Source organism: Ranitomeya imitator, chromosome 3, assembly GCF_032444005.1.
Source record: "Ranitomeya imitator isolate aRanImi1 chromosome 3, aRanImi1.pri, whole genome shotgun sequence".
Classification (NCBI taxonomy): Eukaryota; Metazoa; Chordata; class Amphibia; order Anura; family Dendrobatidae; genus Ranitomeya; species Ranitomeya imitator.
Genome location: NC_091284.1, coordinates 209,505,843 through 209,530,092, shown reverse-complemented (window position 1 = coordinate 209,530,092; position 24,250 = coordinate 209,505,843). Strand labels below are relative to the sequence as shown.

The following is a 24,250-nucleotide window of genomic DNA, read 5'->3' as shown; positions in this document are numbered from 1 at the left end:
CCGGGATGTGTCAGGTTTTGATTCCCTGATCCATTACCTAGACAATTTTTTGTGCATTGGACCTGGTCAGTCCAGATGCTGCAAGGTAATTTTGAAGATTTTTTTTTGGGTGGCCGAGGGTTTTGGTATGCCGTTGGCTCCAGGTAAGACAGAGGGGCCCTGTATGAGCCTTTCTTTTTTCGGGCATTGTGATTGACACTGGGAGTTTCGGTTACCGGAAGAGAAAATGGTTGCGTTACGGGAGGAGGTAGCGAGGGCGAGGCGTTTGAAAAAGCTGTCGTTACGAGAGGTTCAATCGCTTCTTGATAAACTGAATTTTGCTTGCCACATCATCCCTATGGGGAGAGTTTTTTCCCGGAGGTTGGCCACCGCCACGAGTGGAGTGTGGGCTCTGCATCATTTTGTCCGACTGTCAGATGAGCACAAGGCTGATTTGGAAGTTTGGGATCGTTTTTGGTGGATTACAATGGCCGTTCTTTACTCATGGATGAAGTTGTTGGCAACACGGATTTGGAATTGTTTACGGATGCTTCTGATGGTATTGGTTTCGGGGCCTATTTTGAAGGTCAACAGTGTGCAAGGAGGTGACCCGAAGAATGGTTTGCACTGGGTTGGGTCAAGAATGTAACACTGTTAAAGATTTTTTCCCATTCTGATGGCTGTACATCTGTGGAAAGCTGAGTTTCAAAATAGGAGGGTCCGCTTCAATTGCGACAATATGGGTGTGGTATGCGCGATCAGTAGTCTATCAGCGTCTTCACGTCCGGTAATACGGGTCCTTCGGCAGTTGGTTTTGTCTTGTCTGTCAATAATTTTGCACGTTACTGCCTCACATGTGCCTGGTGTTCAGAATTCCATTGCTGATTCATTTTCCTGTTTGCAGTGGGAGCGTTTTCCGTTTGTTGGCCCCGGAGGCAGAGGAACTGGGTCTGGAATGCCCATCGGAACTTTGGAGCATGGTCTCCGGGCAGCAGAGCATTTGATACGGGTGTCTTTGGCTCCCAGCACATGGGCCGTTTATCAATCAGTATGGGGTTTATGGGAGGGGAGGAGTCGTGTAGGAGCAGCGGTTCTGGTGATGATCAGGTGGGAGCTTTATTGCTGTGGTTGAGTCGTGGGGCTGCCGAAGGGTGGTCTACGGCTAAGGCTGGGAAAATTAGTGCAGCTTTGGCTCTTGGTTTAAGGCTTTGGGAGTAGAAAGATTTGACAAAAATGTTTTTGGTACGGCAGGCACTTAAGGGGTTTAGACGAAGGGGTGGTCAGGGGGACCAGAAGCGCCCGGTATCTTTTCAAATGTTAGAGCAGTTGGGGAAGCAGTTGTTGAAGATTTGCGTTTCTGATTTTGAAATTGCACTTTTTCATTTGGCTTTCTCGCTGGCTATTTTTGGGGTGATAAGGATTGGGGAACTTGTGGCTCCAAGCAGGTGTAGGCAAGGAAGTTTGTTGGCTAGGGATGTGCTACTCACTAATGGTCAGCTAGAATTTTGGATTCAGTGGGCTAAAACAGATCAAGAGGGAAGGGAAAGATGGGTAGTTTTGCGTGCAGTGGCAGATTCTTTGATGAGCCCGATCCCTTGTTTTCAGGTTTTTGTTAATTTTCAGCCGGAGAAGATGGGCCCGATATTGTGTCATGATGATGGCTCATTTCTTTCAAAGTTTCAGTTTGCGGCTGTTTTCAGGCAAGGTTTGGTGTTGTGAATTCCGTTCTTGGGCTCCCTCCGGTGGTTTTAAGTGGTATGGCTGCTCCTTGGATTTAGCAGTCTGCAGCTGTTTCCACTGATTGTCTTTCTGCTCGGCTTTTATGCCTGGCTCTTCCCTTCAGCCAGAGCCACTTGTCAATGGTTCCTGGTTGGATTCACATCTCTGCTTGGATTTCCCTGATATCCTGACCAGTTCAGCAAATATAAGTCCTTGCTTTGCTCTTTTCTGTCCACATGTTGTGGACTTTATTGTTCTGTACATTCTATGTTTTTGTCCAGCTTGTCAGTATGGATTTATTCAGTTAAGCTGGAAGCTCTGGGAAGCAGATTTACCCTCCACACCTTTAGTCAGGTGTGGAGATTTTTGTAAACTCTGTGTGGATTTTTCTAGTTTTTAATACTGACCGCACAGTACCCTGTCCTGTCCTATCTATCTAGCTAGGCTGGCCTCCTTTGCTACATCCTGGTTTCATTCTACGTATGTCTTTTCCCTCTCCACTCACAGTCATTATTTGTGGGGGGCTATCTATTCTTTGGGGATTTTCTCTGAGGCAAGATAGCTTTCCTGTTTCTATCTTTAGGGGTAGTTAGTTCTCAGGCTGTGACGAGGTGTCTAGGGAGTGACAGGAACATCCCACGGCTACTTCTAGTGTTGTGTTGAGCTTAGGAACTGCGGTCAGTACAGGTACCACCTCCTTCAGAGCTCGTCCCATGTTGCTCCTAAACCACCAGTTCATAACAGTACAAGTGGCCAAAAATGAATTAAATGCATCTCAAAAGAAAGAAAAAAAAATTCTGAGCCATTTTTTTCCCTCTTAATCTCTGGGTGGTTTGTGACCGGTTCTCTAAGATGGTCCATCTGGTACCTTTGCCGAAGTTGCCTTCCTCCTCAGATTTGGTTCCATTGTTTTTTCAGCATGTGGTTCGTTTGCATGGCATTCCGGAGAATATTGTGTCTGACAGAGGTTCTCAGTTTGTTTCTAGGTTTTGGCGGGCCTTTTGTGCTAGGATGGGCATTGATTTGTCTTTTTCTTCGGCGTTTCATCCTCAGACAAATGGCCAAACTGAGCGAACTAATCAGACCTTGCAAACCTATTTGAGATGCTTTGTGTCTGCTGATCAGGATGATTGGGTGTCTTTCTTGCCGTTGGCCGAGTTTGCCCTTAATAATAGGGCTAGTTCGGCTACTTTGGTTTCACCTTTCTTTTGTAATTTTGGTTTTCATCCTCGTTTTTCTTCGGGGCAGGTTGAGCCTTCTGATTGTCCTGGTGTGGATTCTGTGGTAGACAGGCTGCAGCAGATTTGGACTCATGTGGTAGACAATTTGACGTTGTCTCAGGAAAAGGCTCAACGTTTTGCAACCAGCCGTCGGTGTGTTGGTCCCCGGCTTCGTGTGGGGGATTTGGTTTGGTTGTCTTCTCGTCATGTTCCTATGAAGGTTTCTTCCCCTAAGTTTAAGCCTCGGTTTATTGGTCCTTATAAGATTTCTGAAATTATCAATCCGGTGTCTTTTCGTTTGGCTCTTCCAGCCTCTTTTGCCATTCATAATGTTTTCCATAGATCTTTGTTACGGAGATATGTGGTGCCCGTTGTTCCCTCGGTTGATCCTCCTGCCCCGGTGTTGGTTGAGGGAGAGTTGGAATATGAGGTTGAGAAAATTTTGGATTCTCGTTTTTCGAGGTGGAGGCTTCAGTATCTTGTCAAGTGGAAGGGTTATGGCCAGGAGGATAATTCTTGGGTTGTTGCCTCCGATGTCCATGCCGCCGATTTGGTTCATGATTTTCACTTGGCTCATCCTGATCGGCCTGGGGGCTCTGGTGAGGATTCGGTGACCCCTCCTCAAGGGGGGGTACTGTTGTGAATTCCGCTCTTGGGCTCCCTCCGGTGGTTGTAAGTGGCACTTTTGTGAGTTCTGCTCTTGGGCTCCCTCCGGTGGTTTTAAGTGGTATGGCTGCTCCTTGGATTTAGCAGTCTGCAGCTGTTTCCACTGATTGTCTTTCTGCTCAGCTTTTATGCCTGGCTCTTCCCTTCAGCCAGTGCCACTTGTCAATGGTTCCTGGTTGGATTCACATCTCTGCTTGGATTTCCCTGATATCCTGACCAGTTCAGCAAAGATAAGTCCTTGCTTTGCTCTTTTCTGTCCACATGTTGTGGATTTTTCTAGTTTTTAATACTGACCGCACAGTACCCTGTCCTGTCCTATCTATCTAGCTAGGCTAGCCTCCTTTGCTACATCCTGGTTTCATTCTACGTATGTCTTTTCCCTCTCCACTCACAGTCATTATTTGTGGGGGGCTATCCTTTGGGGATTTTCTCTGAGGCAAGATAGCTTTCCTGTTTCTATCTTTAGGGGTAGTTAGTTCTCAGGCTGTGACGAGGTGTCTAGGGAGTGACAGGAACATCCCACGGCTACTTCTAGTGTTGTGTTGAGCTTAGGAACTGCGGTCAGTACAGGTACCACCTCCTTCAAAGCTCGTCCCATGTTGCTCCTAAACCACCAGTTCATAACAGTTTGGCTTTGTTGGGTTTGGACGCTTCTCAGTTCGCGTCTCATTCATTTAGAATCCGGGCGGCAACAGAAGCGGCTGTGGGAGTTTGGCACCTGAAGTAGTACAGAGGATCGGTAGGTGGGATTCCAAGCGTTATAAGAGTTACAGTACAGACCAAAAGTTTGGACACACCTTCTCATTTAAAGATTTTTCTGCATTTTCATGACTATGAAAATTGTAAATTCACACTGAAGGCATCAAAACTATGAATTAACACATGTGGAATTATATACTTAACAAAAAAGTGTGAAACAACTGAAAATATGTCTAATATTCTAGGTTCTTCAAAGTAGCCACCTTTTGCTTTGATGACTGCTTTGCACACTCTTGGCATTCTCTTGAGGAGCTTCAAGAGGTAGTCACCGAAAATGGTTTTCACTTCACAGGTATGCCCTGTCAGGTTTAATAAGTGGGATTTCTTGCCTTATAAATGGGGTTGGGACCATCAGTTGTGTTGAGCAGAATACACAGCTGATAGTCCTACTGAATATGTTTGGCCGGATCCTCGGGGTTTGAGTGGACATGGGTACCCTTTGGGGTTATTTGGTGCTCCTGAGCCAGTGGGGTAACGGCTGGGAGTAAGTTATGGTCGTTTTTCTTGTCCACAGTTTTACTGTACGGTTAATCACCAGATTTTCGAGCTTCAAGGACCCATCCCAGGTTATTTATTTACTGTTATTTATTTACTATTAAATATTTGTTTGTTATAATAAAGGCTGCTGTGGCCAATATTATCCAACTTTTAGTGTCTTTATTTGGGAAAAGGAAGACACTGGGGTGTTAGGAGGATGGTGGGTGTAAGCTAAGTCACCCCACCTAACATCAACAATACCAATGTTAGTCAAAGGATTAGACTGCAGATAAATATTCTGTAGGGTCGTTTGACTGGATAGCTACTTACATGTGCCTGCAGAACTGATATAGTGTGAACACGGGTTGTCATGTATACAGTATATCAAAAGCAGATACAGCTAAGAATTCTCTAACAAACAGCTCCTAAGATTGCAATATCCTGAACGTCTGGAATATGACTGGGTGATTGGTGAGATTGTGCCTAACTAGTTTAAAATGAATTTCCAGGATTCTCTAGAGATGTACCAAAGTGTACGATTTGCCAGTTATGTTCACTCACTTTTGCTTTTTTATTCCGGTTTCTGTGCTCAGGGTCCTTTTTTTGTTTTTGAGTCAGAAGTTACATTGAAATGATAAAGTCATGGCTGCTGAGAATACAGACGCAATATCCTGGTATCAGAAAAAAGTAAGTATCTGATCATTTAAGTATTACACTCTTTTTTCTTATGTGTTCAAATGATTGTAAAAATTGGTCAAAGTCTAAGAATTGCATGCTTGTCCTTGCATGAAAGTAGCGGTGAAACCTCTCTCCTGTTAGGCCAATCTGACATCAATTGTGGAGGGATGATGCTGCATGCTGGGCAGTCATCCAGCAGATATGGTGCAAGTTGGGAAGTCATCCAGCAGATATGGTGCAAGTGCCCTTTTCAACTTATTACAACATGTGCACAATATTTGCACATGGACAGTAATCATCCCTACTAAAGGCTATGGACACTTTGACATGGACATTTTTATTATTGTTCATTTGCTTCCGGAATGCAAAATTAAGGAAATTTCTAATAGTCTTCTTACCCATTTTCTGCTGCAGAGTCTGTAACTCTGGGTAAATAGCTGGCTGCTCTGCTGCTTCAGATATAGATCCAACATCACATTTCTCCCAGCTTTCATAACTGCAGTGTACTTATCTGGAGAATGGCATAAGTTCACCATAGGCTACCATTCAAAAAATGTACATGACTGTACACTTTTTTGGACATTGCCTATGTATATTCTAGACAACAAAGAAATTATGCTGATGAAGACCTCCCAGACATATGCTGAAAGGCTACGTCAGGAACTGGTATCTGCATGTAACAGTCATTGTGTATTCAAAATTGTGAGCGTTAAAGTTCCCCAGTATCAGCCAAACAACCACAGGCCCCCAAAAAGTGATAGGCCACAGTGACCTAATGTTCATACCTCCCATCTTTGAAAGATAAGAAAGAGGGACACATGCTGCTAAGTTTATTTTACCAAAACAAGTGAAACTCACAAAGTCCACAAACCTCGAAAGATTGAACAAGCAAAACTGAGTATCAGAAAAAGTGTGCATACTCACACAAGTTGTGTGTCACCCACACTAGACACAACACTTAAAGGTTTTTTTTGTGCACTATTTGTTACCATCTTTTCGGTTAGCCATTATAAGGTATCAACCTCTGAGGACTCTCAATTTTTTATGTTTATCTATCTACTGGCTAACACGGTATGAAGATTTCTTTTTCTTGCTGAATAGTAAAAATGATGGAAAGTTAATAGTGATGAGCGAATATACTGGTTACTCGAGTTTTTCCGAGCACGCTCGGGTGTCCTCTGAGTATTTTTTAGTGCTCAGAGATTTAGTTTTCTTCGCCGCAGCTGATTGATTTACAGCTATAAAGGTACCTTCACACATAACGATATTGTTAACGATATCGTTGCTTTTCGTGACGTAGCAACGATATCGTTAAGGAAATCGTTATGTGTGACAGCGACCAACGATCAGGCCCCTGCTGGGAGATCGTTGGTCGCTGAACAAAGTCCAGAACTTTATTTCGTCGCTGGATCTCCCGTGGACATCGCTGGATCGGAGTGTGTGACACCGATCCAGCGATGTCTTCACTAGTAACCAGGGTAAACATCGGGTAACTAAGCGCAGGGCCGCGCTTAGTAACCCGATGTTTACCCTGGTTACCAGCGTAAAAGTAAAAAAAAAAAAAAACAGTACATACTTACCTACCGCTGTCTGTCCCCGGCGCTGTGCTCTGCACTCCTCCTGTACTGGCTGTGAGCGTCGGTCAGCCGGAAAGCAGAGCGGTGACGTCACCGCTCTGCTTTCCGGCCGCTGTGCTCACAGCCAGTACAGGAGGAGTGCAGAGCACAGCGCCGGGGACAGACAGCGGTAGGTAAGTATGTAGTGTTTGTTTTTTTTTACGCTGGTAACCAGGGTAAACATCGGGTTACTAAGCGCGGTCCTGCGCTTAGTAACCCGATGTTTACCCTGGTTACCCGGGGACTTCGGGATCGTTTGTCGCTGGAGAGCTGTCTGTGTGACAGCTCTCCAGCGACCAAACAGCGATGCTGCAGCGATCCGGATCGTTGTCGGTATCGCTGCAGCGTCGCTTAATGTGAAGGGGCCTTTAGCCAGCTTGATTACGTGTGGGGATTCCCTAGCAACCAGGCAACCCCCACATGTACTCAGCCTGACTAATAGCTGTAAATCATTCAGCTGAGGTGATGAAAACTAAATCTCCGAGCATTAAAAAATACTCGGAGGACATCCGAGCGTGTTCGGAAAAACTCGAGTAACGAGTATATTCGCTCATCACTAATAGTTAATTTAATTTGGGAGGAAGGAAACGCTGTTATGAGAAATGTATGGGCCACAAAGGCCTAAATGTAGTCACGTCACTTAGACTGCTCAGAGTATTGGCAGAGGTGAAATAAATTTGCTATCGTTTAGAGTGTTTCCGTATACTATACACCAAAAACTGGATCAAATTGGATTTGTTTTCACCATTATTACTGTGTAGCAGAATACAGACACTGTCAAATCGAATCCAACTAACATGGTATACGAGTATTATTGCGCCCCTTCTCCAATATCTCTTAAGTATATAAGCCACTATTACTTATTTATGATTTATGCTGATTACTATTTGCACCTCTGCATTAATATAATATATTTTTTTTCTTTTATTTGATTTACCATCCATCTACTCCTGTTAAACTATTCTTGCTTTATTGCATTTTTACTATCGGATTAAGTCTTTTTGATGTGCATTAATAGCATTTATTCTTTGTATTTTTACTTTACGTTAAGCTAGTACCCTAACCTTGCCCAGTCCTTTCTATGTGTCCACCCATAAATATTGCTCCCAGTGAAGCCCATTAGTGTCCCTAGTGCCCTTATACAGAATGATGCCATGTAGTACCATCATACAGTATGACGCTCCGACAGTACAGTCCCCAACTACTTGTATGATGCCCCACGGTAGACTCCCCCACACATAGCATGATGCCCCCACACAGTATGATGACCCCACAGACTTCCACACAGAATTATACTCCAAACCTTATGATTTCCCAACAGTACATTCACCCATATTCTGTATGATTCCCCACAGACCCACAAACACAGTGTGATGCCCACACACAGTATGTTAATCCCACAGTCAGCTACACACTGTGATGCCCCTACAACCACACACATGCAGTAAAATGTCTTCTTAGTAGATTCCCCCACATGTAGTATGATGCCTTCACATTACATTTGGAAGGAAATAATATGTTTCTGACTTTCAGCTATCTAGCAAAATCTAGCCTGTCGGATCTCTGATATATTGTGATATTATCCATACATTTAACTATTGATATTTATGCAGCATTTCTAGTTCCATATCAATTAAGTGGTGGGCGTCCATCTCATTTTGCTAAGGGGCCGTATGAATACTGATCAGTGATTGACCTTTATGACTCCTTTATTATATGTCCATATCCATATATGTACAGCTCACATCAGAGGCGTAGCTAGGATTTTCGTTCGGGGGGGGCGAAGCTTCTGAGTGGGCCCCTAACCTGGTAACCTTGATTACAACTGGGTGACACACCTTAATAGTGGAGGAGAACCTCAGCAGATGACCACTCTGTCACTGAAGATAATATATATATATATATATATATATATATATATATATATATATATAAACCAATATGGATATTACCGCCATATGGTCAGTGGTAGATACCAGTCCATAAGAACATATACGTGATCACAGCACAGTTAGAGATAATGACTTACCGCTGAAGTTCTTTCTGATGGAATCGTTCATTTTTCCCGTCTTTTCCAACTGACCCAAACCAACATGATAACTTCTTCCAGCCAGGACTCGGCTGCAGAGAATACAACAAAGACATGTATCACTTCTCATATTCCAGCCATCATCATCTATTCCCAACCTGCACAAACTCCTCATCCTGCTGATACCCCAATACTGAGCCCCTGCTGCCGTATGTGTCCCTATTACTGCCCCTGATACCCCAATACTGAGCCACTGCTGCCGTATGTGTCCCTATTACTGCCCCTGATACCCCAATACTGAGTCGCTGCTACCGTATGTGTCCCTATTACTGCACCTGATACCCCAATACTGAGCCACTGCTGCCATATGTGTCCCTATTACTGCCCCTGCTGTGTGGTTCTCTGTGCCTTCTAAATTCTAAAGCAACCCTCTATAATATAGTAATGCCGGGTGCAAGTGCCCTAGAAAACAGTGCCCATATTTTGCCCCCTAGAAAGTAATATTGCCCTGTGTGCCCCTTTGATAGTCACGGTAACCTGAGTTCCCCTATAACAATAAGTGCCCATTTTTCATTTAATAATGTCCCGAGTCTCCCCCCTGTACAGCTCCCCTATGCCCAGTATGATGCTCTCTTATACACAGTATAATGCCCCTCACTGTATAGTACCACCCACACAGTGTACTGACCCATTAATAGCCTCCAAACTACTTGACAGCTCCAACACTGTTTGATGGCCCCTTCACTGTAATCCCCACACTGTATGATGGCCCCCTCACTGTAATCTCCACACTGTATGATGGCCCCCTAGATAGCCTCCATATAGTATAATGCACCAGATAGTCCTAAATGTAGTATAATGCACTCCCCATAAGCCTCCATATAGTATAATGCACTCCCAATAGGCTTACTATATATTGTATAATGCACCCCCCATAGGCAGACTCTACAGCCCAAGGCAGCCCCCATAGGCAAACTCTATACTGTATAATGCATCCCCCATGGGCAAACTTTATTGCACAAGGCAGCACTCATAGGCAGACTATTGCACAAGGCAGCACCCATAGGCAGACTCTACAGCACAAGGCAGCACCCATAGGCAGACTCTGTAGTATTAGGCAGCACCCCATAGGCAGACCCTGTAGTATAAGACAGCTCCCAATAGGCAGATCTTATAATCTAAGGCAGCACTCCCATAGGCAGACCCTGTAGAATAAGGCAGAACCCCTATAGGCAAACTCTGTAATATAAGGCAGCACCCCATAGTCAGACCCTGTAGTATAAGACAGCTCCCAATATGCAGATCTTGTAATCCAAGGCAGCACCCCTATAGGCAGACCCTGTTATATAAGCAGCACCCCTATAGGAAGACCCTGTAATACAAGGCAGCACCCCTATAAGCAGACCCTGTAGTATAAGGCAGAACCCCCGCAGGCAGATCTTGCAGTTTAAGGCAGCACCCCTATAGGCAGACCCTGTACTATAAGGCAGCACCCCTATTGGGAGACCCTGTAGTATAAGGCTGAACCCGTAAAAAATAAATAAATACTCACCTCTCTTCCTCCGCAGCTCTGAGCGCCCGCTCATCTCCTGACAGCGGGCGCCGGCTAGTGACGTAATCGCGTCCCTGTCAATGTCTGCGTCGGTGATGTCAGATGCTGAGAGGGGGATGATGGGAGGAGCATAGTGCTCCTTCTCCCATCAATGCGATCAGATGTATCGGCTAAATGCTGCATGTGATACAGTTAGGGTACCGTCACACTATACGATTTACCTACGATCACGACCAGCGATATGACCTGGCCGTGATCGTAGGTAAATCGTAGTGTGGTCGCTGGGGAGCTGTCACACAGACAGCTCTCCAGCGACCAACGATGCCGAGGTCCCTGGGTAACCAGGGTAAACATCGGGTAACTAAGCGCAGGACCGCGCTTAGTTACCCGATGTTTACCCTGGTTACAAGTGTTAAACTAAAAAAAAACAAACAGCACATACTTACATTCTGGTGTCCGTCAGGTCCCTTGCAGTCTGGTTCCCGCACTCAGTGACTGCCGGCCGTAAAGTGAAAGTGAAAGCACAGCCGCTGTGCTCTGCTTTCACTTTACGGCCGGCAGTCACAGTGCGGGAAGCAGACGGCAAGGGACCTGACGGACACCAGAATGTAAGTATGTGCTGTTTTTTTTTTTTTAGTTTAACGCTTGTAACCAGGGTAAACATCGGGTAACTAAGCGCGGTCCTGCGCTTAGTTACCCGATGTTTACCCTGGTTACAAGCGAACGCATCGCTGGATCGCATCGCTAGATCGCTAGATCGGTGTCACACACACCGATCTAGCGATGACAGCGGGAGATCCAGCGATGAAAGAAAGTTCCATACGATCTGCTACGACGTACGATTCTCAGCAGGATCCCTGATCGCTGCTGCGTGTCAGACACAGCGATATCGTAACGATATCGCTGGAACGTCACGAATCGTACCGTCGTAGCGATCGAAATGGTATAGTGTGACGGTACCCTTACAGTAGCGTAGCTCCAGGTGGGCCCCCTCAGAGTGCGGGGCCCTGGGCGACCGCCCCCTCTACCCCCCGGTAGCTACGCTCACATACAATGCCGTACACGCTTAGTCAGATTCCATTTGTGCACATTCTGTTCTCTAGAAAGAAAAAATGTTTACTTTTTATTATATCCTACTGCCTCCCGTACACTTCTCTGCCATCTTTTGAGCTATTGATGAGGGTATATAATCCTGATCCCACCAATCTGCAGATATGTAAAATACTTGCAAAATGTAAAAAAATGTATAAACATTTACTCTAAAAATATGTTGTTTTGTGTCTTTAGCTAATATGAAGACCTTTGTATCTCCATAGCTGTAACCTACAACTGTGTGCAATCTAATACTTACATTCAGTCACATAGCAATAAGTAGGGGACTATAGGAATAGGTGTGAACGCAGGATAAGGCTACATCACATGTCCATTTACAGACCTCAGTCCCTGGGCTGTCTCCTCACAGGCATACAGGTGCTTCCCACAAAATCAAAATATTGTCAAAAAGTTAATTTAATCCAGTTCTTCAATACAAAAAGTAAAACTCATATATTATACAGAGTCATTACAAACAGAGTGATCTATTTCAAGGGTTTATTTCTGTTAATGTTGATGATTATGGCTTACAGCAAATGAAAACCCAAAAGTCATTACCTCAGTAAATTAGAATAATCAACAAAAAACAGCTGCAAAGCCTTCCTAAGCATTTAAAAAGGTCCCTTGGTATGTTTCAGTAGACTCCACAATCATGGGGAAGACTGCTGACTTGACAGATATCAAGAAGGCCATCATTGACACACTCCACAAGGAGGGTAAGCCACAAAAGGTCATTGCTAAAGAAGCTGGCTGTTCACAGAGTGCTGTATCCAAGCATATTTAATGGAAAGATGAGTGGAAGGAAAAAATGTGATAGAAAAATGTGCACAAGCAACTGGGATAGTCGCAGCCTTGAAATAATTGTTCAGAAAAGGCCATTAAAAAATTTGGAGGATATTCACAAGGAGTGGACTGCTGCTGGAGTCATTGCTTCAAGAGCCAACACATAGACGTATATGCAGGACATAGGCTACTCTCATTCCTTGTGTCAAGCCACTCATGACCAATAGACAACGCCAGAAGTGTCTTACCTGGGCCAAGGAGAAAAAGAACTGGACTGTTGCTCAGTGGTCTAAGGTGTTGTTTTCAGATGAAAGTAAATTTTGCATTTCATTTGGAAATCAAGGTCCCAGAGTCTGGAGGAAGAGTGGAGAGACACACAATCCAAGCTACTTGAGTTCTAGTGTGAAGTTCCCACAATTAGTGATGGTTTGGGGAGCTATGTTATCTGCTGGGGTAGGTCCACTGTGTTTTATCAAGACCAAAGTCAGCGCAGGCGTCTACCAGGAAATATTAGAGAACTTCATGGTTTCCTTTGCCGACAAGGTTTTTGGAGATGGAAATTTCATTCTCCAGCAGGACTTGCCACCTGTCCACACTGCCAAAAGTACCAATATCTGGTTTAAGGGTATGTGCACACGTTGCGGATTATCCTTAGGAATTTCTGCTGCAGATTCTTCCCTCTCTTGCCAGAAAATGCAGGTGCGGTTTTGTTGCGTTTTTTGATGCGTTTTTGATGCGTTTTTTCCATGCAGATTTGTATGCGCTTTTGAAAGCTAAATAAAGATCTATTAGTGACAAATAAAAAAGATTTGTGATGTCATTTCTTGTCCAACCTCCTCTTTTACATTTGTCCAACCCACACACTCCATTACACACAGATAGACAGACAGATAGATAGATACATAGATAGATAGATAGAAGGAATGAGATAGATAGATGGAAGGAATGAGGCCGGCGTCACACTAGTTTTACGGACTTGTGAGAAGCGCAAAAACAACGCATTGCACACGGACCAATAATTCTCTATGGGGCATCTCCTATCTGCCGTATATTTTGCAGCCGCATTTTACGGGCGTAGAAAATCGCAGCATGCTGCGTTTGTCAGCGTATTGCGCAAAAATTCCGCCAATGAAAGTCTTTCCAACCGTGCCAATGGATTACATACAGAACACTGTTTTGGGAACAATTCTGCGTATTGCGCCCGTAAAAAACAGACCGTATTTTCCTACACCAAGTGTGACGCCGGCCTGAGATAGATAGATAGAAGGAATGAGATGGATAGATGTAGATAAATACAGTATATGGATAGCTAGGCTACTTTCACACATAAGTTTGTTTCCGTCAGGCAGGATCCGGCAAATTTTAAAAAAAATGGATCCGTTGCAAATAGTGAAAAACTGATGCAACTGATCATTTTTAAAAAAAAAAAGAGAGCGCGAACAGAAAATGTGCATGATTTGAATAGAAACATGCATGAAAAAATGGATTCGGAGGCCGGATTCATGATTTAACATCTCAGTTTCATACGTTTTTTGCCGGATTCGTCGCTGTGTGTTTTTTTGCTGGAAAGAAAAACTGTTCCTCTGTATGAGTTTTCCATCCAGCGGAAACAGCTTTTTTGACGGATCTGGGAAAAAACGGATGAAACATGTGGCCATCAGGCGCAATCCGGCGCTAATACAACTCTATGAGAAAAAACGGATCCAGCAGAAAAAAAGGATCGTTTTTTTTCAAAACTCGCCGGATTGTGCCTGACGGCAAAAACCTGATGTGTGAAATTAGCCAGATAGATATATGGATAGAAACATCTATGTATCTATAGATATATCTATAGATAGATATATCCATAGATAGGCCGATGTTGATTAATGATCATAAAGAAAAAAACGGAAAAAAAAACGGCGTGGGCTCCCGCGCAATTTTCTGCGCCAGAGAGGGAAAGCCGACAGCTGGGGGCCAATATTTGTAGCCTGGGAAGGGGTTAATACCCATTGCCCCTTTCAAGGCTATGAATATCAGCCTGCAGCTTTCTGCGTAGCCTTTACTGGCTATTAAAATAGAGGGACCCCCCAAAAGAATGACGTGGGGTCCCCCCTATATTTTATAGCCAGAAAGCCTACGCAGACAGCTGCGGGCTGATATTCATAGCCTAGAGAGGGGGCATGCCCTCCCCCGGCTACAAATACCAGCCCCCAGCCGCCCCAGAAATGGCGCATCTGTAAGATGCATCAGTTCCGGCATTTAGCCCCTCTCTTCTCACTCCAAAGTAGCGGTGGGATGTGGGGTAATAAGGGGTTAATGTCACCTTGCTATTGTAAGGTGACATTGAGCCGGGTTAATATTGGAGAGGCGTCAATAAGACGCCTATCAATTATTAATCCTAGAGTAGTGAAAGAGTTAAAAAAATAAAGATACAGCCAGAAAAAAAGTATTTTATTATTCTTAATTTAACCATACTTACCATACTTGAGTGCCTGCAAAAAATGTAAAATAATAAACCGTATACTACCTGTCCAACGCAGTCCAATTAATAGCAAGTTAAGTAAATAAGGCAGCACACTGCAGCGCTAAAACATGCAAACTTGAAAACACGAAATTTGAACTGCATTACTGCACTAGAAATATGAAAAATGAGAGCTTTTAGCGCATAAAAATGGCCAATTTTATGTGTACCTGGTAGCCTCTTTACGGCATCTCTCTTATACCAGGTCCTACGCTTGCCTTCCTCGCTGAGAATAAACGTCTCCATCTGAATGGGTGCATGTGAAACCTCTTCTTAGACTAAAATTCTCTCTCTCTGTGGAGGGGTATTGGACCTGCTGTAATTAAAACACCTGAAAGCTAGGAGGCGGAGTGCACGATCAGAAGGCTAGAGAATACATTTCAAAAACTTGACCTGCACATCCAAACATAGACACAGTGTGAACAGGTGCTGAACCCAGAGTCGCCAACTCGCATATAGTTAAGTAAATAAGGCAGCACACTGCAGCGCTAAAACATGCAAACTTGAAAACACAAAATTTGAACTGCATTACTGCACTAGAAATATGAAAAATGAGAGCTTTTAGCGCATAAAAATGGCCAATTTTATGTGTACCTGGTAGCCTCTTTACGGCATCTCTCTTGCGCTGCAGTGTGCTGCCTTATTTACTTAACTATATACGAGTTGGCGACTCTAGGTTCAGCACCTGTTCACACTGTGTCTATGTTTGGATATGCAGGTCAGGTTTTTTAAATCAATTAATAGCAAGTGTCCCACGACGATCTCTCCTATAAAACAGTGACATCGGGTGATGTCACCACTCTATAGGACCTCCAGTGACACACTGACAGGAGACAATGGCTCCTGAAGTGCATCACTGAGGTTACCTCAGTTGAGGGTCTCACTTTATGGCATTGCTGGGTGGGAACTTTGTCACACAGCAGTGCCAAAAGTGAGACTAGGGACTATTTTTTTACAGTGGTGGAGGAATACAGTGCAGAAGGATACCTCCCTCCCATCATTGTATTCCTGGAGCTCCTAGAGAGCGGTCGCATTGCGGGAGATCGTCGTGGGACACTCTTGGATTTCTGCGGATAAGGGAGTATATTGTTTGTTTGTTATTTTAATATTTTTTACAGGTGACACTGGCTTCGTGGAACAAAGTGACAAGTGATGGTGAGTATTTACTCTGTTATATGTACTGTATGTCTGTATGTATGTATTGTATGTAATGTATGAATGTACTGTATGTATTGTATGTTTATATGTATGTACGTTATATGTTGTATGTTCTGTCGTATGTTGTATGGTCTGTCATATGTTGTATGTTGTATGTACTGTCATATGTTGTATGTCGTATGTACTGTCATATGTTGCATGTTCTGTCATATGTTATATGTTGTATGTACTGTCGTATGTTGTATGTTCTGTCATATGTTGTATGTACTGTCGTATGTTGTATGTACTGTCATATGTTGTATGTTGTATGCACTGTCATATGTTGTATGTTGTATGTACTGTCATATGTTGCATGTTCTGTCATATGTTATATGTTGTATGCACTGTCGTATGTTGTATGTTCTGTCATATATTGTATGTACTGTTATATGTTGTATGTACTGTAATACTTATAGTCCCATCAGACGATGCCTGCACGCGCACACACCCCAAAGGACCCCCCACAGCCCGGCACAGACCCCTGACAGCCCGGCACAGACCCCCGACAGCCCGGCACAGACCCTCCACAGCCCGATGCAGACCCCCCACAGCCCCCGCAGACCCCTCACAGACCCCTGACAGCCCGCCACAGACCCCTGACAGCCCGGCGCAGACGCCCGACAGCCGCACACAGACCCCCGACAGCCCGCTGCAGACCTCCAACAGCCCCACACAGGCCCCCGACAGCCCACAGCAGACCCCAGACAGCCCTGTACAGACCTCCGACAGCCCAGCGCAGACCCCCGACAGCCCGGAGCAGACCCCCGACAGCCGCACACAGGCCCCCGACAGCCCACAGCAGACCCCAGACAGCCCCGTACAGACCTCCGACAGCCCACCCCAGACCCCCAGCAGCCCCGCACAGACCCCCGACAGCCCGGCGCAGACGCCCGACAGCCGCACACAGACCCCCGACAGCCCGCTGCAGACCTCCAACAGCCCCACACAGGCCCCCGACAGCCCACAGCAGACCTCAGACAGCCCTGTACAGACCTCCGACAGCCCAGCGCAGACCCCCGACAGCCCGGAGCAGACCCCCGACAGCCGCACACAGGCCCCCGACAGCCCACAGCAGACCCCAGACAGCCCCGTACAGACCTCCGACAGCCCACCCCAGACCCCCAGCAGCCCCGCACAGACCCCCGACAGCCCGCAGCAGACCCCTGACAGCCCGCCACAGACCCCCGACAGCCCGGCGCAGACTCCCGACAGCCGCACACAGATCCCCGACAGCCCGCTGCAGTCCCCCGACAGCTGCACACAGACCCCCGACAGCCCGCTGCAGACCCCCAACAGCCCCACACAGGCCCCCGACAGCCCACAGCAGACCCCAGACAGCCCTGTACAGACCTCCGACAGCCCAGCGCAGACCCCCGACAGCCCGGAGCAGACCCCCGACAGCCGCACACAGGCCCCCGACAGCCCACAGCAGACCTCAGACAGCCCCGTACAGACCTCTGACAGCCCACCCCAGACCCCCAGCAGCCCCGCACAGACCCCCGACAGCCCGCAGCAGACCCCTGACAGCCCGCCACAGACCCCCGACAGCCCGGCGCAGACTCCCGACAGCCGCACAGAGACCACCGACAGCCCGCTGCAGTCCCCCGACAGCCCCACACAGGCCCCCAACAGCCCACAGCAGACCCCAGACAGCCCCGTACAGACCTTCGACAGCCCACCGCAGACCCCCGAAAGCCTGGCGCAAACCCCCAGCAGCCCCGCACAGACTCCCGACAGCCCAGCGATCCCCACAGACCCTCGCGATCGCCACAGACACACACAAACACCCGCACACAGACACACACATCTTCCCCACACACACAGTCTCCACACACACACAGTCTCCGCCCACATACTCTTTCCCCCTCCCGATCTGCAGCGTTTCTTACAGCAAAACCACAGATCTTTTTTTAGATCTGCGGTATTGTTGCGGATGTGCCTGACTCAATGCAGGGTGGTTTGCACGTTAATGACCGGGCCAATTTTTACAATTCTGACCACTGTCCCTTTGTGAGGTTATAACTCTGGAACGCTTCAACGGATCCCAGTGATTCTGACATTGTTTTCTCGTGACATATTGTACTTCATGACAATGGTAAAATTTCTTTGATATTATCTGCGTTTATTTGTGAAAAAAACGGAAATATGGCGAAAATTTTGAAAATTTCGCAATTTTCCAAATTTGAATTTTTATGCAATTAAATCACAGAGATATGTCACACAAAATACTTAATAAGTAACATTTCCCACATGTCTACTTTACATCAGCACAATTTTGGAACCAAAATTTTTTTTTGTTAGGGAGCTATAAGGGTTAAAAGTTGACCAGCAATTTCTCATTTCTACAACACCATTTTATTTTAGGGACCACATCTCATTTGAAGTCATTTTGAGGGGTCTATATGATAGAAAATACCCAAGTGTGACACCATTCTAAAAACTACACCCCTCTAGGTGCTCAAAACCATATTCAAGAAGTTTATTAACCCTTCTGGTGCTTCACAGGAATTTTTTGAATGTTTAAATAAAAATGAACATTTAACTTTTTTTCACAAAAAATTTAATTCAGCTCCAATTTGTTTAATTTTACCAAGGGTAACAGGAGAAAATAGACCCCAAACATTGTTGTACAATTTGTCCTGAGCACGACAATACCCCACATGTGGGGGTAAACCACTGTTTGGGCGCATGGCAGAGCTCGGAAGCGAAGGAGCGCCATTTGACTTTTCAATGCAAACTTGACTGGAATTGAGATGGGACGCCATGTTTCGTTTGGAGAGCCCCTGATGTGCCTAAACATTGAAACCCCCCACAAGAGACACCATTTTGGAAAGTAGACCCCTTAAGGAACTTACCTAGATGTGTGGTGAGCACTTTGACCCACCAAGTGCTTCACAGAAGTTTATAATGTAGAACCGTAAAAATAAAAAATCATATTTTTTCACAAAAATTAACTTTCCGCCCCCAATTTTTTATTTTCCCAAGGGTAAGAGAAGAAATTGGACCCCAAATGTTGTTGTACAATTTGTCCTGAGTACGCTGATACCCCATATGTGGGGGTAAACCACTGTTTGGGCGGATGGAAGAGCTCGGAAGGGAAGGAGCGCCGTTTGACTTTTCAATGCAAAATTGACAGAAATTGAGATGGGACGCCATGTTGCGTTTGGAGAGCCCCTGATGTGCCTAAACATTGAAACCCCCCACAAGTGACACCATTTTGGAAAGTAGACCCCTTAAGGAACTTATCTAGATGTGTGGTGAGCACTTTGACCCACCAAGTGCTTCACAGAAGTTTATAATGTAGAACCGTAAAAATAAAAAATCATATTTTTTCACAAAAATTAACTTTCCGCCCCCAATTTTTTATTTTCCCAAGGGTAAGAGAAGAAATTGGACCCCAAAAGTTGTTGTACAATTTGTCCTGAGTACGCTGATACCCCATATGTGGGGGTAAACCACTGTTTGGGCGGATGGGAGAGCTCGGAAGGGAAGGAGCGCCGTTTGACTTTTCAATGCAAAATTGACAGGAATTGAGATGGGACGCCATGTTGCGTTTGGAGAGCCCCTGATGTGCCTAAACATTGAAACCCCCCACAAGTGACACCATTTTGGAAAGTAGACCCCTTAAGGAACTTATCTAGATGTGTGGTGAGCACTTTGACCCACCAAGTGCTTCACAGAAGTTTATAATGTAGAACCGTAAAAATAAAAAATCATATTTTTTCACAAAAATTAACTTTCCGCCCCCAATTTTTTATTTTCCCAAGGGTAAGAGAAGAAACTGGACCCCAAAAGTTGTTGTACAATTTGTCCTGAGTACGCTGATACCCCATATGTGGGGGTAAACCACTGTTTGGGCGGATGGGAGAGCTCGGAAGGGAAGGAGCGCCGTTTGACTTTTCAATGCAAAATTGACAGGAATTGAGATGGGACGCCATGTTGCGTTTGGAGAGCCACTGATGTGCCTAAACATTGAAACCCCCCACAAGTGACACCATTTTGGAAAGTAGACCCCCTAAGGAACTTATCTAGATGTGTGGTGAGCACTTTGACCCACCAAGTGCTTCACAGAAGTTTATAATGCAGAGCCGTAAAAATAAAACAAAAAATTTTTCCCACAAAAATTATTTTTTTAGCCCCCAGTTTTGTATTTTCCCGAGGGTAACAGGAGAAAGTGGACCCCAAAATTTGTTGCCCAATTTGTCCTGAGTGCGATGATACACCATATGTGGGGGGAACCACTGTTTGGGCGCATGGTAGGGTTCGGAAGGGAAGGAGTGCCATTTGAATGCAGACTTAGATGGAATGGTCTGCAGGTGTCACATTGCATTTGCAGAGCCCCTAATGTACCTAAACAGTAGAAACCCCCCACAAGTGACAGCATTTTGGAAAGTAGACCCCCTAAGGAACTTATCTACATGTGTGGTGAGCACTTTGACCCACCAAGGGCTTCACAGAAGTTTATAATGGAGAGCCGTAAAAATAAAACAAAAATTTTTTCCCACAAAAATTATATTTTAGCCCCCAGTTTTGTATTTTCCCGAGGGTAACAGGAGAAATTGGACCCCAAAATGTGTTGTCCAATTTGTTCTGAGTGCGCTGATACCCCATATGTGGGGGGGAACCACTGTTTGGGTGCATGGGAGGGCTCGGAAGGGAAGGAGCTCCATTTGGAATGCAGGCTTAGATGGAATGGTCTGCAGGTGTCACATTGCATTTGCAGAGCCCCTAATGTACCTAAACAGTAGAAACCCCCCACAAGTGACACCATTTTGGAAACTAGACCCCTTAAGGAACTCATCTAGATGTGTTGTGAGAGCTTTGAACCCCCAAGTGTTTCACTACAGTTTGTAACGCAGAGCCGTGAAAATTGAAAAAAAAAATCTTTCCCCCAAAAATAATTTTTTAGCCCCCAGTTCTGTATTTTCCCGAGGGTAAGAGGAGAAATTTGACCCCAAAAGTTGTTGTCCAATTTGTCCTGAGTACGCTGATACCCCATATGTTGGGGGGAACCACCGTTTGGGCGCATGGGAGGGCTCGGAAGGGAAGGAGTGCCATTTGGAATGCAGACTTAGATGGAATGGTCTGCAGGCGTCACATTGCGTTTGCAGAACCCCTAATGTACCTAAACAGTAGAAATCCCCCACAAGTGACCCCATATTGGAAACTAGACCCCCATGGAACTTATCTAGATGTGTTGTGAGAACTTTGAACCCCCAAGTGTTTCACTACACTTTATAACGCAGAGCCGTGAAAATAAAAAATCTTTTTTTTTCCCACAAAAATTATTTTTTAACCCCCAGTTTTGTATTTTCCCAAGGGTAACAGGAGAAATTGGACCCCAAAAGTTGTTGTCCTATTTGTCCTGAGTACGCTGATACCCCATATGTTGGGGTAAACCCCTGTTTGGGCACACGGGAGAGCTCGGAAGGGAAGGAGCACTGTTTTACTTTTTCAACGCAGAATTGGCTGGAATTGAGGTCGGACGCCATGTCGCGTTTGGAGAGCCCCTGATGTGCCTAAACAGTGGAAACCCCCCAATTATAACTGAAACCCTAATCCAAACACACCCCTAACCCTAATCCCAGCAGTAACCCTAACCACACCTCTAACCCTGACACACACCTAACCCTAATCCCAACTGTAAATGTAATCTAAACCCTAACCGTAACTTTAGCCCCAACCCTAACTGTAGCCTTAACCCTAGCCCCAACCCTAACTTTAGCCCCAACCCATACTGTAGCCCTAACCCTAGCCCTAACCATAGCCCTAACCCTAACTTTAGCCCCAACCCTAACTGTAGCCTTAACCCTAGCCCTAACCATAGCCCTAACCCTAGCCCTAACCCTAGCCCTAACCCTAACCCTAGCCCCAACCCTAGCCCTAACCCTAGCCCTAACCCTAGCCCTAACCCTAACCCTAGCCCTAACCCTAGCCCTAACCCTAGCCCTAACCCTAACCCTAGCCCTAACCCTAGCCCTAACCCTAGCCCTAACCCTAGCCCTAGCCCAAACCCTAACCCTAGCCCTAACCCTAACCCTAGCCCTAACCCTGGCCCTAGCCCTAATGGAAAAATGGAAATAAATACATTTTTTTAATTTTTCCCTAACTAGGGGGGTGATGAAGGGGGGTTTGATTTACTTTTATAGCGGTTTTTTAGCGGATTTTTATGATTGGCAGCCGTCACACACTGAAAGACGCTTTTTATTGCAAAAAATATTTTTTGCGTTACCACATTTTGAGAGCTATAATTTTTCCATATTTTGGTTCACAGAGTCATGTGAGGTCTTGTTTTTTGCGGGACGAGTTGACGTTTTTATTGGTAACATTTTCGGGCACGTTACATTTTTTGATCGCTTTTTATTCCGATTTTTGCGAGGCAGAATGACCAAAAACCAGCTATTCATGAATTTCTTTTGGGGGAGGCGTTTATACCGTTCCGCGTTTGGTAAAATTGATAAAGCAGTTTTATTCTTCGGGTCAGTACGATTACAGCGACACCTCATTTATATCATTTTTTTTATGTTTTGGTGCTTTTATACGATAAAAACTATTTTATAGAAAAAATAATTATTTTTGCATCGCTTTATTCTCAGGACTATAACCTTTTTTTTTTTTGCTGATGATGCTGTATGGCAGCTCGTTTTTTGCGGGACAAGATGACGCTTTCAGCGGTATCATGGTTATTTATATCCGTCTTTTTGATCGCGTGTTATTCCACTTTTTGTTCGGCGGTATGATAATAAAGCATTGTTTTTTGCCTCGTTTTTTTTTTTTTTTTCTTACGGTGTTTACTGAAGGGGTTAACTAGTGGGCCAGTTTTATAGGTCGGGTCGTTACGGACGCGGCGATACTAAATATGTGTACTTTTATTGTTTTGTTTTTTTATTTAGATAAAGAAATGTATTTAGGGGAATAATATTTTTTTTTTTTTCATTATTTAGGAATATTTTTTTTTTTTTTTTACACATTTTGAAAATTTTTTTTTTACTTTTTTACATTATCCCAGGGAGGGACATCACAGATCAGTGATCTGACAGTGTGCACAGCACTCTGTCAGATCACTGATCTGACATGCAGCGCTGCAGCCTTCACAGTGCCTGCTCTAAGCAGGCTCTGTGAAGCCACCTCCCTCCCTGCAGGACCCGGATCCGCGGCCATCTTGGATCCGGGGCTGGAGGAAGCAGGGAGGGAGGTGAGACCCTCGCAGCAACGCGATCACATCGCGTTGCTGCGGGGGGCTCAGGGAAGCCCGCAGGGAGCCCCCTCCCTGCGGGAAGCTTCCCTATACCGCCGGCACATCGCGATCATCTTTGATCGCGGTGTGCCAGGGGTTAATGTGCCGGGGGCGGTCCGTAACCGCTCCTGGCACATAGTGCCGGATGTCAGCTGCGATAAACAGCTGACACCCGGCCGCGATCGTCAGCGCTCCCCCCATGAGCGCCGCCGATCGACGGGACGGGATAGTACGTCCCATGTCAGAAAGGGGTTAAAGACACCTGGGCTTCCATAACACCTCAGCAGTGACACAGACTGATCGCCTCAATGCCACGCCACATTGATGCAGTAATTGAAGCAAAAAGAGCCCCGACAAGTATTGAGTATTCAGTAAATGCACTGAACATACATTTCAGTAGGCCATCATTTCGGATTTTAAAATCATTTTTCAAGCTGGTGTTATAAAGTATTCTAATTTACTGAGAAAATGACTTTTGTGCTTTCATTGGCTGTAAGCCATAATCATCAACATTAACAGAAATAAGCACTTGAAATAGATCACTCTGTTTGTAATGACTCTATATAATATATGAGTTTCACTTTTTGTATTGAAGAACTGAAATAAATAAACATTTTGATGATATTCTAATTTTGTGAGAAGCACCTGTATATAAAGTTATTAGTTCGGATCAGGAGGCATGAAGTCAAACCGTGGATTGTTGTCCGTACATGGACCGTGAAATACAGACCAAGACTACACAC

General features: G+C 45.2%; 1 protein-coding gene across 7 annotated transcripts in view; it reads left to right on the top strand.

The window, feature by feature from the left end:
* The window catches only part of PHTF1 (putative homeodomain transcription factor 1), a 322,067-nt gene that overhangs the window by 25,694 nt on the left and 272,123 nt on the right, over positions 1–24,250 (top strand). For 5 of the 7 annotated variants that reach the window (XM_069761762.1, XM_069761764.1, XM_069761758.1 and 2 more), the window contains exon 2: positions 5,414–5,507. In XM_069761762.1, the coding sequence (XP_069617863.1) occupies positions 5,463–5,507 (45 nt within the window). In that variant the 5' untranslated portion in view covers positions 5,414–5,462. Of the gene's footprint in view, positions 1–4,528; positions 4,636–4,857; positions 4,910–5,413; positions 5,508–24,250 lie in introns of all 7 variants that reach the window. The other 2 variants (XM_069761760.1, XM_069761759.1) reach the window with 2 other exon arrangements.